Source organism: Oryzias latipes, chromosome 20 (assembly GCF_002234675.1).
Source record: "Oryzias latipes chromosome 20, ASM223467v1".
NCBI lineage: Eukaryota > Metazoa > Chordata > Actinopteri > Beloniformes > Adrianichthyidae > Oryzias > Oryzias latipes.
Genome location: NC_019878.2, coordinates 12,517,296 through 12,530,635, shown reverse-complemented (window position 1 = coordinate 12,530,635; position 13,340 = coordinate 12,517,296). Strand labels below are relative to the sequence as shown.

General features: G+C 38.9%; 1 protein-coding gene across 4 annotated transcripts; it reads left to right on the top strand.

Annotated features, from left to right (window-relative positions):
* The first annotated feature begins 2,274 nt into the window (after positions 1-2,274).
* Positions 2,275-13,079, top strand: LOC105356665 (B-cell receptor CD22-like). 4 transcript variants are annotated; one of them, XR_002292579.2, is made up of 9 exons: positions 2,275-2,424; positions 2,989-3,043; positions 3,186-3,557; positions 4,598-4,903; positions 4,974-5,079; positions 6,226-6,277; positions 10,993-11,062; positions 11,834-11,903; positions 12,014-13,079. XR_002292579.2 is itself a non-coding variant. In XM_011488805.3 (7 exons), exons 1-7 carry the CDS (start codon positions 2,308-2,310, stop codon positions 6,569-6,571), a joined length of 1,053 nt encoding a protein of 350 aa, XP_011487107.2. In that variant the 5' UTR covers positions 2,276-2,307; the 3' UTR covers positions 6,572-6,721. The 4 variants fall into 4 exon arrangements, 2 of the variants coding, with proteins under 2 accessions (XP_011487107.2, XP_020568053.1); XR_002292580.2 differs by lacking the exon at positions 4,974-5,079; XM_011488805.3 differs by lacking the exons at positions 10,993-11,062; positions 11,834-11,903; positions 12,014-13,079 and adding an exon at positions 6,527-6,721 and having other exon boundaries at positions 2,276-2,424.
* The last annotated feature ends 261 nt before the right edge of the window (positions 13,080-13,340 follow it).

The window sequence follows — 13,340 nt, the reverse complement described above, 5'->3', positions numbered from 1 at the left end:
TTATCTTATAGAAGACCCCACCCTTACATTGACATGTTCTCCCTACCATGACAAAGGTGGATAAAGGTGGAAAGATTTCATGTAATCCATGGACACCAGTGAGGTTCCCAAATCAATGAAGAAAAAATGTTTAGCACACTGTCTTGTGGGTCTAGATGACCCCACTCCCAATGTTAGGGTGCCTAGGATAGCACAACGGTTAAGGAAGCTCCTCTCTCCTCATCTTATTACATAATATCATCTCTTTGTATTCATTATCAGTAAATATAACAAGCATCCACACACACTCCAAACTCCATTGAGCTGTCTAAGGACACCAGAAACTAAATAGTTAACCTGTGGCACGCTGTAAAGACGGAATCTGCTATAGGTAAGCAGCTTGGTGTGAAGAAATCAACTGTGGGAGCAAGTAATGGAAGACATAAAATGTCCCTGATAATCTCTCTTAGTCTGGTGTCCATGGATTACATGAAATCCTCTCCACCTTTATCCACCTTTGTCATGGTAGGGATAACACGTTAACGGCACAAGCACAAAGCACAAAGCACACGGTTAAGAGTTCCAAGAACATGAGAGTCTAACATCTAGCTTTTTTCTAGCTTACAGAGGAATTTACCAACAGTTTCATTTAAAATCCTGCATTGTGATTTCCTGGATTCTTTCCTCTCATTCTGTCTTTTATAGTTGGATTGTACCTATAATAACAGGCCTTCTTTAAGTCATAAAATTGGTTAAAAAAATACTCTGCTGCCCCAAAATAAAATAAAACTCTCATGTCTAAAAATAGAAGAGCATTCCTGCCAAAACAAACAAACAAAACTAAAAAATCCACAAAACCAAGAGACCAGAAAGTAATGTTTCAGCTGAACCCAAAGAACATGACACAAATTGAAAAAGGAAGTGCAGTTGGTAGATGTGTCATTTTTCAGAAACAAGTTGCTCCTGGCAGGAAATGAACTCATAAACGTCTTTATTTTTAAAATGAACATTTTAACACTCTATCCACCCATCTGTTTTTTAAACCCACTGAATCCCTTTTGGTGACACAGAGTTGCTGGAGCCTATCCCAGCTGCTGTGGGGTGGAGGAGGAGTACACCCTGGATGGGTCCCAGTTTATTTTTTAATATTAAATTTTATTAATAATATTTCTGGATATGTCTTTATATGATGACGTTGAGCTGACCCAAACAGTTTAACAAAAAATACATGGTTTTTATTTTTAAATGGAAGTTTAGCAAATTCCCCAGCATCATATCTTTGTGATCAAACTGATCTGACTCTTTCAGAGTTATTAATACAACAGCAAGTGTAAAGCCCTAACCCCATTCTACAAGTGTTGTGGTTAATGCTCAGAGTTAAAATGCTAAGAGTTAAAATGACTGTGGGGTGAAAAACATGCAGTATAAAATCCTGACATTTCCCGTGGAGCTAATTCAACACTCGGCTTGCACAATAAATCGCAAATATATTGTAATCACGATATCAAGCTGTACAATACGCATATAGCAAAAGATGGTGACAATTGCATTAAATGGGGACCTTAATTGTGCTAAAACAATCTTATGGCGTCTTGAAGTATTTAATTAATCAAATAAATTCCTCTATGCATTTGACCAATCGGATGGAGCTCTTTTATGTTAGATGTTGGCTTTCCATGTAGACAAGGGTTAACTCTTATTTAAATTAAACTGTGGCAGTGAGATGGAAATTATGTTTTTGGTTGTTTCACCATTTGTTCATGTTCCACAAGTTATATAGTCATCACAATAATGATCATGAACATTGCATATTGCGAGTTTTCATCATATTGTGCAGCCCTTTTCAGCACCAACATGAAATTAAATTCCCGCCAGTGCTCAATGATTAACACCCAAAAGAGTTATGTTAACTCTGAAAATTCAACACTGTGTTCAGCATCACTTTTTTAGATAAGGACCAGTTGTTATCTGGCTCAGTGTTAAAATCAGCTCTTCAAGTGTGACATTAAAGCTTCTGCTTCTACTGTGAGAATTTTTTTCTAGGAAAAGCTGAAATCAAGAAACTAACAATCCGCAGTTTGATTAGAGATTGATCAAATATCTGACAATATGGCAACTCACACTCAAAATCTATATATATATTTGTGCTGAATCGATTTTACTTGTTGCTGCCATTACATGATAAAAAAACAGGTTCATTAAAAATAACACTGGTTCTTCTTTACAGAGTTCACTTCCTCTTGTCAGATCTTCATTTTTGGTGTTCTTACAGATGTTGAAATCTTTTATCTAAGGCTTCAAAACAGGAATGAAACCATTGGTCATGTGATGCTTGACAGTTTTCAACTCTGGGGAGCACTACACAGCCTGCTGGCTTGTGGCTTTGCAGTGACAGGACAGCACTGCACTTCTGTTTCTGACTTCATAATTACCTTTGGACAGGAGGTATTGAAGGTTTTTACCACATCTTTTTCTGAACTTGCTGAACTGATACTTCTGTTTTGTTGTTCCTTGTGTCCTGCATAAAATTGTGTACATTGTGGGTATAATACAGCTGTTGGATTTTGTTTTTTTAATTTGTTATAAAGTTGTCACAGTTTTATAGACACCAATTGTCTGTATTTGTTAAATGTAAAGGACTTTGGGAGCTAAAATATTATTCAAAGATCAAAAAAGGATTTGAAAAGAATACCTTCAATACAAAGTTTTTGGGAGCTGGTTTAGCTCGTGCTGGTTTGCAGCACCTTCCATCTGTGAAACTAGGGTTCAAATCCAGGCTGCTCCCTATTCCCTTCTCTGCTTCCGTGCCGGTCCCAAGCCCGGCTAAATTGAGAGGGTTGTGTCAGGAAGGGCATCCAGCATAAAACATTGACAAGTTAACCAAGCAACTCATCCTCACAGGAGAGGTTGTTTTGCTGTGGCAACCCCTGATGGGAAAAGCCTGAAGAAAAAACATTCTATTCAAATTTTTAATAATGGATTTTTTTCTTCATTTTTTTTTTAATTTAGGAAACAAGCATGTTTGTGAATCTGATGACAACAATAATGGTCCTCTTTGCTGCAGGTGACTCTTTTTTTCTTTTCTCATGTTGTTGAATCGTAAAGTAGAATTGAAGGCTGGCTGAGCTGATCAAAGTCTGAACTATATGTTAGACTGAATCCATAAGTAATAAATAGCATTTTGTCATGTATGACATTGTTTTCAGATGCAGCCGCTTGTCTTTACCCAGCAACATTCTTCATTGATGCACCGAAGAGCTTGGAAGCCTTGGAAGGAACATGTCTGCAGATCCCATGTAAATTTAGAGGAAACACAGCTCAAACCACAGCCAATGCTGCTGGAGTGTGGATAAGAAAGGATCCCAGATTTGCCCAATACCCAGAAAATGTGGTTTACAACAGCAGCAGGAAGGACAATAAATATTCAATGACTTTTATTGGGAACCTGAGTGAGAAAAACTGCACAACAGTTCTACACAACGTTCAAGAGAACTACGCAGACAATTACTTCTTCAGAGTTGAGGATGGGCAATTCACGGCAACAGCTGCTTGTGATCCTGTTCAAATAACAGTCAGTGGTAAGACAGTTTTGTTTTATTTGTGTTCATAACTTTGAAGCACTGTTGCTTTTACAAACTCTGATGTCAATATAAGAATTTTCACATTTTCCTTGAACAGCTTTACATCAACTGTTGAGATTTTGACCAAAAGCCATATAAAACTTTTATTTTAAAACAAAATTACACTATTCTGTCAACAAATGTTATAAAAGTGTTGCATCTTATCACTCTGGGTTTATAAATTTCACGTTTTTGATTAGTTAACATTTTGTGGTATGGCCTTTTGCCTCTTTTAGGCCCACTGTTGACTGTGTGTGGTTAATCATGTTAGGTGGAATATTACAGAAAATGTTTGATGAAATATTTTTTTGTTACACAGACCACCTGTTTTTTTCAGTAGACTCCTGGCCAAGTAAAACACTGGCTAAGTGTGAGTTTCATGTTGAATTGAGTTTTTTCGCTCTGCAGATCAAAATCATTCCACTACGGGGCAGTTGAAGGACTTTTCCTGCTCATTTCAAAATGGCTGCTGCGTAAAAGTCTCAGACAGTTTTTGCGGGAAAAGCTTTGCTAATTTTTAAAACTATGGTGATAATAACTCATCCATTGTTATTTCTTTCTTTAAATGACTACTTGTTCTATTGAAAGAATCCTAAATTTGTTGAGAAGAATTCTTTATAATAGTTACTCCATGTTAAAATGTATGTATCAAATCGGTGACAGTGGGTAATAAAAAAGTGATTTTTCTCCTGAACACTAATTTTTATATCTCATTAAAAAAAGACATTGCAAAATTTGCTTTGTGGAGTTTAAATTGTTTTAAATGCATTCATTAAAAAAATCTAGAATTTTCGGTTAATTTGTTGAGGCAGTGGGCTTTAAAGGGTTAGAAGTATTTATTAGTTCATTCCTAAATCATCTCTTTAATCTTTTGGTTTGTTGCAGTCTAAAATGAAGTGTTTAATGGCTACTCTATTAAAGGATCTCAATACTGACATGATGTGTCTTTAGCTTTGTGTATTTTTTGTGTTAATTGTGTGTTTGATGTTAAACCACAGATTCTGCTTGGAGTCCCAGCATTGAAATTCCAGCTGATCTGAAGGAGGAGGAGTCTGTCACTGTCACCTGCTCAGCTCTCACTCCCTGCCTTCAATTTCCTCCTGAACTCACCTGGAATCTTTCAAAAGACCCTCAAAGACAAATTGAGAAAAACACAAATGGAAGCTTTACAACTAAAATCCAGGAGAACATCACTCTGTCAGACACTCACGATGGATTCACCATCAACTGCTCCATCAAATATCCTGTGAACAAAGGAGAAAATGTGAAGACAGCAGAGACACAACAAACTCTTAATGTTTCACGTAAGTGATCATCTTCATCATGGTTCAAACGTTTCTGATTAAAAGAGTTAATCTTTCAGGCTTTCCTCAGGTGCTCCTACGGAGACATCATCATTCTCAAGTTCATCAGGTTTGGTGTCAATCACTAAAGGGATTATAGGGGCCATTCTACTCATCTGTTTGGGTTTTCTCATCTGGTAATTGTCTGATTTTTCCACTTTTTTGTGTCCAGTTTTTTTTTTTTTTACCTCATGTTTCCCATTTTCATTATAAAATGTAACATCTAGAGCAGGGGCCTGCAACCTTTAACGCCTGATTCCAGGTTCTTGCTGAACCTCAAAACCTGGCCCATGGCTCATGCCTTGGGTTGGGGTGGGTGGGCGCTTAGAACTCCTGTGTAGTGATGGGCTGCTTGTCTGAGGCTAGGGGTTCTACCCGGGAGTTGGGGCACTGCACTGGGCCCCCAGGTGTAGCTAGGTGGCTATTCTTTTGATTGGACTTGAGCTTCCACTCTCTGAGCTCCTGTGCCTCCCTGCTCTCTGGCATTAGGGGCCCCTGTGGCGGTTCTTACAGGCCTGGTCTGGGTGGCAGACGCGATTGCCCGGAGGGAAAATTTCCTTTCTGCTACTCTGTGTGGGTGTAGGGAGGTCCTGGCTACGACTAGTGCTTCAGCGGGGGTCTTGTTGTGGGGATGGCTGGACGCTCTCCCTCTTTTCTTTTCTTTACATTCCATCTTCCCCCCTAGCAGAACATAAACACTCACTCAAGCACAGGTGTTAGCTCACCTTTGCACAAATAGTATATGTGACAGAATGAAATGCTTTAGATGTGTTGGTCTGTATGCATAATTATGTGCGTGTGAAGTGTAGTTGTATTGTGTAAACGTTGACATGTTTATATGTGAAGATTTTTTAAGTCAACAGGTATGTTGGTAACAAATTTGAGTGTGTGTGTGGACAGACTCCACCCCTTTAGACCAACATTTACACCTGACGGTATTGATCACCGGTATAAACTTCCAGCAATTCCTTAATCCCCCTTTTCCCCCTTTCTTTTGTGCCCCCCCATCACTCTCTCAAAAAAAAAAAAACGGTTATAAATATAACCAATATCAATATAGTTTAGCCTAAACTACAAAAGGGGTTTATCCAAAGATACACCTTGTGAGTCAGAAGAATCATAGTACCATGTTGTAACAGTTAAATATGTCAAACACAAGAGGCCTTCAGCTCTCATCTGTTTGCTCAGCTGTTGGACAGGACAAGGTAAAAAGAAAAATGTATTGCTTTACATTATATCCTGACACCTTTTTGTCTCAATTGTTTGGCCTCTTTCTTTTGCAGGTGGTTTGAGTGTAGACATTCATCTTCAAATCAGAATCACCCCACCTCACAGGTTTGTCAGTTTTTATCTCTGTTTCCAGGTACAGCTGCTTTACATGTTGAAGGTTTTTGTCTGGGTAAATTCGTTTTAACTTAGCAGACTGTTGAAACATCCTTTTTGTCAACTACATTTGTTTTGCAAGTGAACAAGTATATTTTGCTTGCATTGTGTAAGATCTTTGCAGAATTCAATGCCTGCTACAGCAGATCCCTACAATGACAAAGTGCATGAGACCTCATTTTATTATCATGTATTTTTCAGAGTTTGGGTGAAGAAAATGCTGCTCATCGTCAAGACATCCACTAAGGAGAAATAGTCTTTTTCAAGATGAGACTTTCTTCACCCTATGGAGTCCCAAACTGTTCATAATTAAATATATAAATATGACCTTGTGCAATCACACAATTGACTAATAAATCTCTCATAAATACACAAAAGATCATGAAATTGTTAAAAACCTGCACACAAATTTTAAATTAGCCATAATATTATTAAATATTTTTCATGTTGCTTTAAAAACAGCATTTTAAAATATTAATTTGAATCATGTTGAATATTATTTTAATTCTATGTTTTTTTTAGAAACTCTGATTTCAAAATCAATATTTTCCAAAGTAGCTTTTTTTTCTTTTTACTTTGCTGTTTTTCAGAATGAAAAAAAAAAAGTCTGATTGTTTTCATGTGTGGTGCTGAGAATGTGTGGCTCCCATTAGACCCGCGCTGATGGAAGCAGCCTTTAAAATCACTGTGTGGACTTTCAGTCTGCGAGAAATGAGCTTTGCTGTAACCTGTAGCCACTGTAGCTTGGCTCTCTTTTCCCACTTGTGCTGTAGTTTGTGTTGCACTTTGTGGGTTTTTGTGGTACTTTGTGTTTGAGACAATGAAGCCAGACGAATAAACAGGCTCTTCGCAACTCAACCTGCAAAAGTGTACGCTCAGTGGCAGGGTCAAAACAGCCGAGCAGACCCACCAAGGCTAGAAACTGAACAGTACTGGAAAATTATATGGGAAAAAGAGACAGCACATAACAGCAATGCCCAGTGGCTGGTCTCTCTGACAAAAAAAGAACATAGCCACCTCCCTGAACAGAATCCAGTAACCATCACAGTGGCAGATATCCAAGAAAGAGTCTCAGGTATGAAGAACTGGACAGCACCGGGCCCTGACATGATACATGCCTACTGGCTAAAGAAGCTTACCGCACTCCATGAGCGCCTGGCAGCACAAATGAACCAGCTGCTAACAGATGAGCTAACTGAAGGGCGAACGATCCTGATCCAGAAGGATCTTTCAAAGGGTGCAGTCCCATCCAACTACCGGCCAATAACCTGTCTATCCACAACATGGAAGCTCATGTCAGGCATCATTGCAACCAAAATAAATAGGCACATGGATCAATTCATGAATAACACACAGAAGGGCATTGGTAGAGACTCCAGAGGAGCCAAACACCAACTCCTGGTCGACAGAACAGTCGCTCAAGACTGTAAGTCACGACACACCAACCTGTGCACAGCCTGGATTGATTACAAGAAGGCCTATGACTCGATGCCACACACATGGATCACTGAATGCTTGGAGCTGTACAACATCAACAGGACTATAAGAGCCTTCATAGGAAACTCAATGAAGCTGTGGAAAACCACCCTTGAAGCCAATGTGAAGCCACTTGCACAAGTGTCCATCAAATGTGGGATATACCAAGGTGATGCTTTGTCCCCACTGCTGTTCTGCATAGGTCTGAACCCCCTCAGCAAAATAATCACCAAGACTGGCTATGGATACCGACTCAGAAATGGGGCCAACATCAGTCACCTCCTATACATGGATGACATCAAGCTATATGCTAAGAGTGAGCGTGACATTGACTCCCTGCTCCACACCACCAGGATCTACAGTACTGACATTGGGATGTTATTCGGGCTCGAGAAATGCAGCCGGATGGTGACTAAGAGAGGCAAGGTAGTCCACACAGGAGGGGTCTCACTCCCAGAAGGAACAATAGCAGACATCGAGGACAGTTACAAGTACCTTGGAATTCCACAGGCAAATGGCAACCTGGAGCAGGCAACAAGGAAAGCTGCAACAGCTAAATACCTCCAACGAGTAAGGCAAGTCCTGAGAAGCCAGCTCAATGGCAAAAATAAGACCCGGGCAATAAACAGCTACACACTGCCAGTTATCAGATGCCCTGCAGGAATAATAAGATGGCCAAAGGAAGAGATACAGACCACGGATGTTAAAACACAAAAGCTCCTCACCATGCATGGAGGGTTACATCCCAAATCCAGCACCCTGAGACTGTATGCTAGCCGCAAGGAAGGAGGCCAAGGACTAGTGAGCGTAGAAGCCACTATCCAGGATGAAGCATCCAAGATCCATGAGTACATCAAGCTCAAGGCCCCAACTGACAGTGTGCTCAGTGAATGTCTAAGGCAATGGAGAACAGAGGATACAGTGCTGGAGGACAGATCCTCATGGGAGGACAAACCCCTGCATGGGATGTACCACCGTACCACAACTGAAGTGGCTGATATCAAGAAGTCCTACCAATGGCTAGAAAGGGCTGGCCTACAGGACAGCACCGAAGCGCTCATCCTGGCAGCCCAGGAACAAGCCCTGAGCACCAGAGCAATAGAGGCTCAGATCTACCACACCAGACAGGACCCAAGGTGTAGGCTGTGCAAAGAGGCGCCTGAAACAATCCAGCACATAACTGCAGGGTGTAAGATGCTGGCAGGTAAAGCATACATGGAGCGCCACAATCAAGTGGCTGGAATAATATACAGGAACATGTGTGCAGAATATGAACTGGAAACCCCAAGATCAAAATGGGAAACACCTCCGAAGGTCGTAGAGAATGAGAGGGCAAAGATCCTGTGGGACTTCCAGATCCAGACTGATAGGATGGTAATGGCGAAACAACCAGACATTCTAGTGGTGGATAAAGAACAGAGGAAAGCCGTTGTGGTGGATGTGGCAGTACCAAGCGATGGGAACATCAGGAAGAAGGAACATGAGAAACTGGAGAAATACCAGGGACTCAGAGAAGAACTGGAGAAAGCATGGAAAGTGAAGGTGACAGTGGTGCCTGTGGTAATTGGAGCACTCGGGGCAGTAACCCCCAAGCTGGAGGAGTGGCTACAACAGATACCTGGAAAGACCTCAGACCTCTCAGTCCAGAAAAAGCGCAGTGCTAGGAACAGCTAAGATACTGCACAGGACCCTCAAGCTCCCAGCCTCAGGGAGCTTGAGGGTCCTGTGCAGTATCTTAGGGTCCTGTGCAGTAACGCCCCTCTCCCAGGGTGAGAGGGGCGTTTTTTTTTTTTTATAAACTTTTTTGGGCCTTTGTTCATCCTGAAGCCTTTCTGCCTCCTTTTTTTTTAAATGATCAATTTGTAAATAAATTTATTTTGTATGGTGACAATCTATGGGTGGTTTTTGTTCAAGCTAGGGCAAAAACATTAATTTTATGTTATGCTCTTATATGTCCCTGACATAAAAAGGGACAGAACAGCTATCATAAAATCTCATTCAGAAAGTAATCATAATGATCAGAACGTCTTTGTGTTTTTATTTACACTGTTTGACACTCACACAACTCAAAATTAGAAGCCCCTCTATTATAATGTAAATCTGTAAAATCATGTTTTATGACATGTTTCAAATCTATCACAAGTTAATTTTAGCTATGGAAGTTTTTCCACCTTAAGGTTGTCTTGAAGCTAATAAAAATGGTCTGTGCAGTTAAAATGTAGTATGCAGAATGAAGTTTCATTTGTTTGTGCACTTCAATTTCTTTTTTTCACACTTCCGTTACCACAGATTCAGTCAGATGCCAAAATTCATACCAATTTGGGTTCTCTTTTGCCCTCCAGCGCCTTTCATTTTGGTTAAAAACACAAAGCGCTTGACATAAAAGCAGATAAAATAGTCATAAAATCTGAAAATTATTTACAACAGAAAACACAGGACAATCACTCACAGATGGGACCCCTCCGTCACCAGATTCCTCCCTCCACCCACCCAGTTCCCCCAGTCGAACCCTAAACAAAAACGAAGAGGGCAATTTCCCACGGCAAACCTGACCATTATGGCCTTTCAAATAAACGTTGATGTTGAAACAAAAAGAGCCGATTTAAGACAGATCTTAGCTAACCGTAAACACGTGACAAGTACATTAGTATCAGTTTTCATATTTCTTTTCTCCCTACTAGAATATGCAAAAAAGACAGCAGAGAACAAGGAAGTCAAAGATTTTATGTCTTTTCTGTAGTTGCTAATTGAAGGGGAAATCAGGGACTTCATTCAAATACTCATTTTTACTTATATTTTTCTGTCACTTTTGTGACACATCTCAACAATTTGGTTGTCATACGTTTCAACCAATCAAAGCATTGTTGTGTTAAGATTAGTTGGTCTGTTTTTATTTTTTCCGCATGATGTTCCACCCAGCTGACTACAGCAGTGATGAATTCTGGACATGCAAGTATTGGGTAAAAAAGTTGAGTCACATTAACAAGGCCAGTTACTCATGTAAAAAAATATTGCCACACACAAAAGAGGTTGTCCAATTGTTTTATTTAATCAAACGTCCATTGTGGCGTCAGACTAAACTAGAAAACTTGTGAAATTACAGGACAAACTTCTCTTTTATGGAAACCAGCATCACTCCACCCTTTTCCTGAGTCTAATGTCATCCTGTGTTTGTCTGTACATATAAAAAGGTTGCTGTTGACCAAAAGGATCACAAATCCACTCACTGCCCAGATTGCCCTTCAAGCAAGGACATCTTCTGTAAGTAGATTATAATTTCTACTGCTATATGCTAAATGTTTTCTTGTAATTTCATGCTGTTTTTAGGTGCTCATAAATAATTTTCTAGAAAATAGTTCTTGTAACAACTTTATTATGCTTAACTGAAATCGGAAAAAAAAATTTAGGGACCTGAGAGATTATAGGTACATCCTTTATTTGGTTGTAACAATTTGTAAGTTTGATTGAAAATTTGAAGGGGTTTCTATATCTAAATAAAAAGTGAAAAACAAAATCTTAAAAGAAAGTCTAAATAATTAACAGGCTCTTAAAAATAAAATTGTACGTATGTAGCAGCAATTCTCAAGTGAGACCATTGGTCAATCATCACACAAGCAAAAATTATCTCCAATATATAAACTGCTGAAAATTTATTTATTTCTGTTTTAAAATGCTATTGCTAGTTTTCAAATTATGTATCTGGTGCGTTCATTTTTTCCCCTAGATTATTTCATTTCATGGTAAATAGTACTTTTATTTTAGGTTTGACTGTGAGTATGGCTAGTTTGGCCAAAATGATACACTCCTCAGTGTGTCTAAATATTATTTTTTCATATTTGCCAAAATTACAATCAAATGAAGTCCAGAGAAACAATAGTAAAAGTGAGTAAAATAATTGTAACGCTAGATACTGTAACTGGTTACAACATTAGGTAAGAAGGAGGATACTTTCATGTCCTTCCACTATAAATATTTCTTTGTAATAAGTATTCAAACACATTTTCATTAATTTGTGATAATTCTATTTTTTAGAGATAAAACAAAAGAAAAAACATCATCATCATCATGATTGCACACTTTTGCTTCATTCTGCTTTTTGTTGGTAAGTAAAATTATTTTTTTTCTATAAAGTATCAATAATTTTTCCTCAAACATAAAATTGGGCTCAATATCTAAGCTTTTTTTTAAACAATTAAAAACTATGTTCAACAGCTTCTTTACGTGGACAAACAAGCACAAATGCATCAACATCTCCCTTCCCGAAAAATGCAACGATATCTGGACCAATCACTAATGCAACGATATCTGGACCAATCACTAATGCAACGATATCTGGACCAATCACTAATGCAACGATATCTGGACCAATCACTAATGCAAAGATATCTGGACCAATCACTAATGCAACGATATCTGGACCAATCACTAATGCAACGATATCTGGACCAATCACTAATGCAACGATATCTGGACCAATCACTAATGCAACGATATCTGGACCAATCACTAATGCAACGATATCTGGACCAATCACTAATGCAACGATATCTGGACCAATCACTAATGCAACGATATCTGGACCAATCACTAACGCAACAATATCTGGACCAATCACTAACGCAACGATATCTGGACCAATCACTAATGCAACGATATCTGGACCAATCACTAATGCAACGATATCTGGACCAATCACTAATGCAACGATATCTGGACCAATCACTAATGCAACGATATCTGGACCAATCACTAATGCAACGATATCTGGACCAATCACTAATTCAACGATATCTGGACCAATCACTAATGCAACGATATCTGGACCAATCACTAATGCAACGATATCTGGACCATCAACTTCTTCTGCATTTCCTCACAAAATCAGCCTCTTTTTGGCTTTTGTGGCAACATCGACACATTTTTTTTCTGTTTGCCGCTGATCTAACATGATTTAAAGGCAAGGAAAGGACACCATGGCTCTTTAATGGTGTTCTTAGTCTGTATGATGAAAGCTTGCAAATGTCTTGCTAAGTTTAATTCCAATTGAGTTCTTGACATTTATTGATCCTGGACATCAAGAGTTCTTCATGATCATCATTTATAACAACTAAGACCCCAGATGTAATCTTTTTTCTTTATTTACGATATATATTTATTTATATTTCTGTGATTACGGTTGTCTCAACTACTCAAAAACAATGAACTTTAATTACTGCTTCTTCTTCAAAAACTGTAAAATAATATGCCAAACTTTTGAATTAAAAGGGAAACAGGTAAATCCTCGTTGTGTCTTCTTTCATGTTGATTTTAAAATGTTTTTTTCTAAAACAGTTGTGGCTTCTAACAGTTTTTTTCCTTATGCTATTTCCATTGTGTCTTTCAAGATTGCAATAGGGTTGGGCGATGTCCCTTAAATTGGCCGTTGACGATGTTTGCTGTCAACCATCGGGATGGACGATGACATCGTCGGGGGGGGGGGGGTATTTTTACATTTTTCGTTCTTATATAACTGCTATTCGTTTTTTTGCTTTTTTCATTT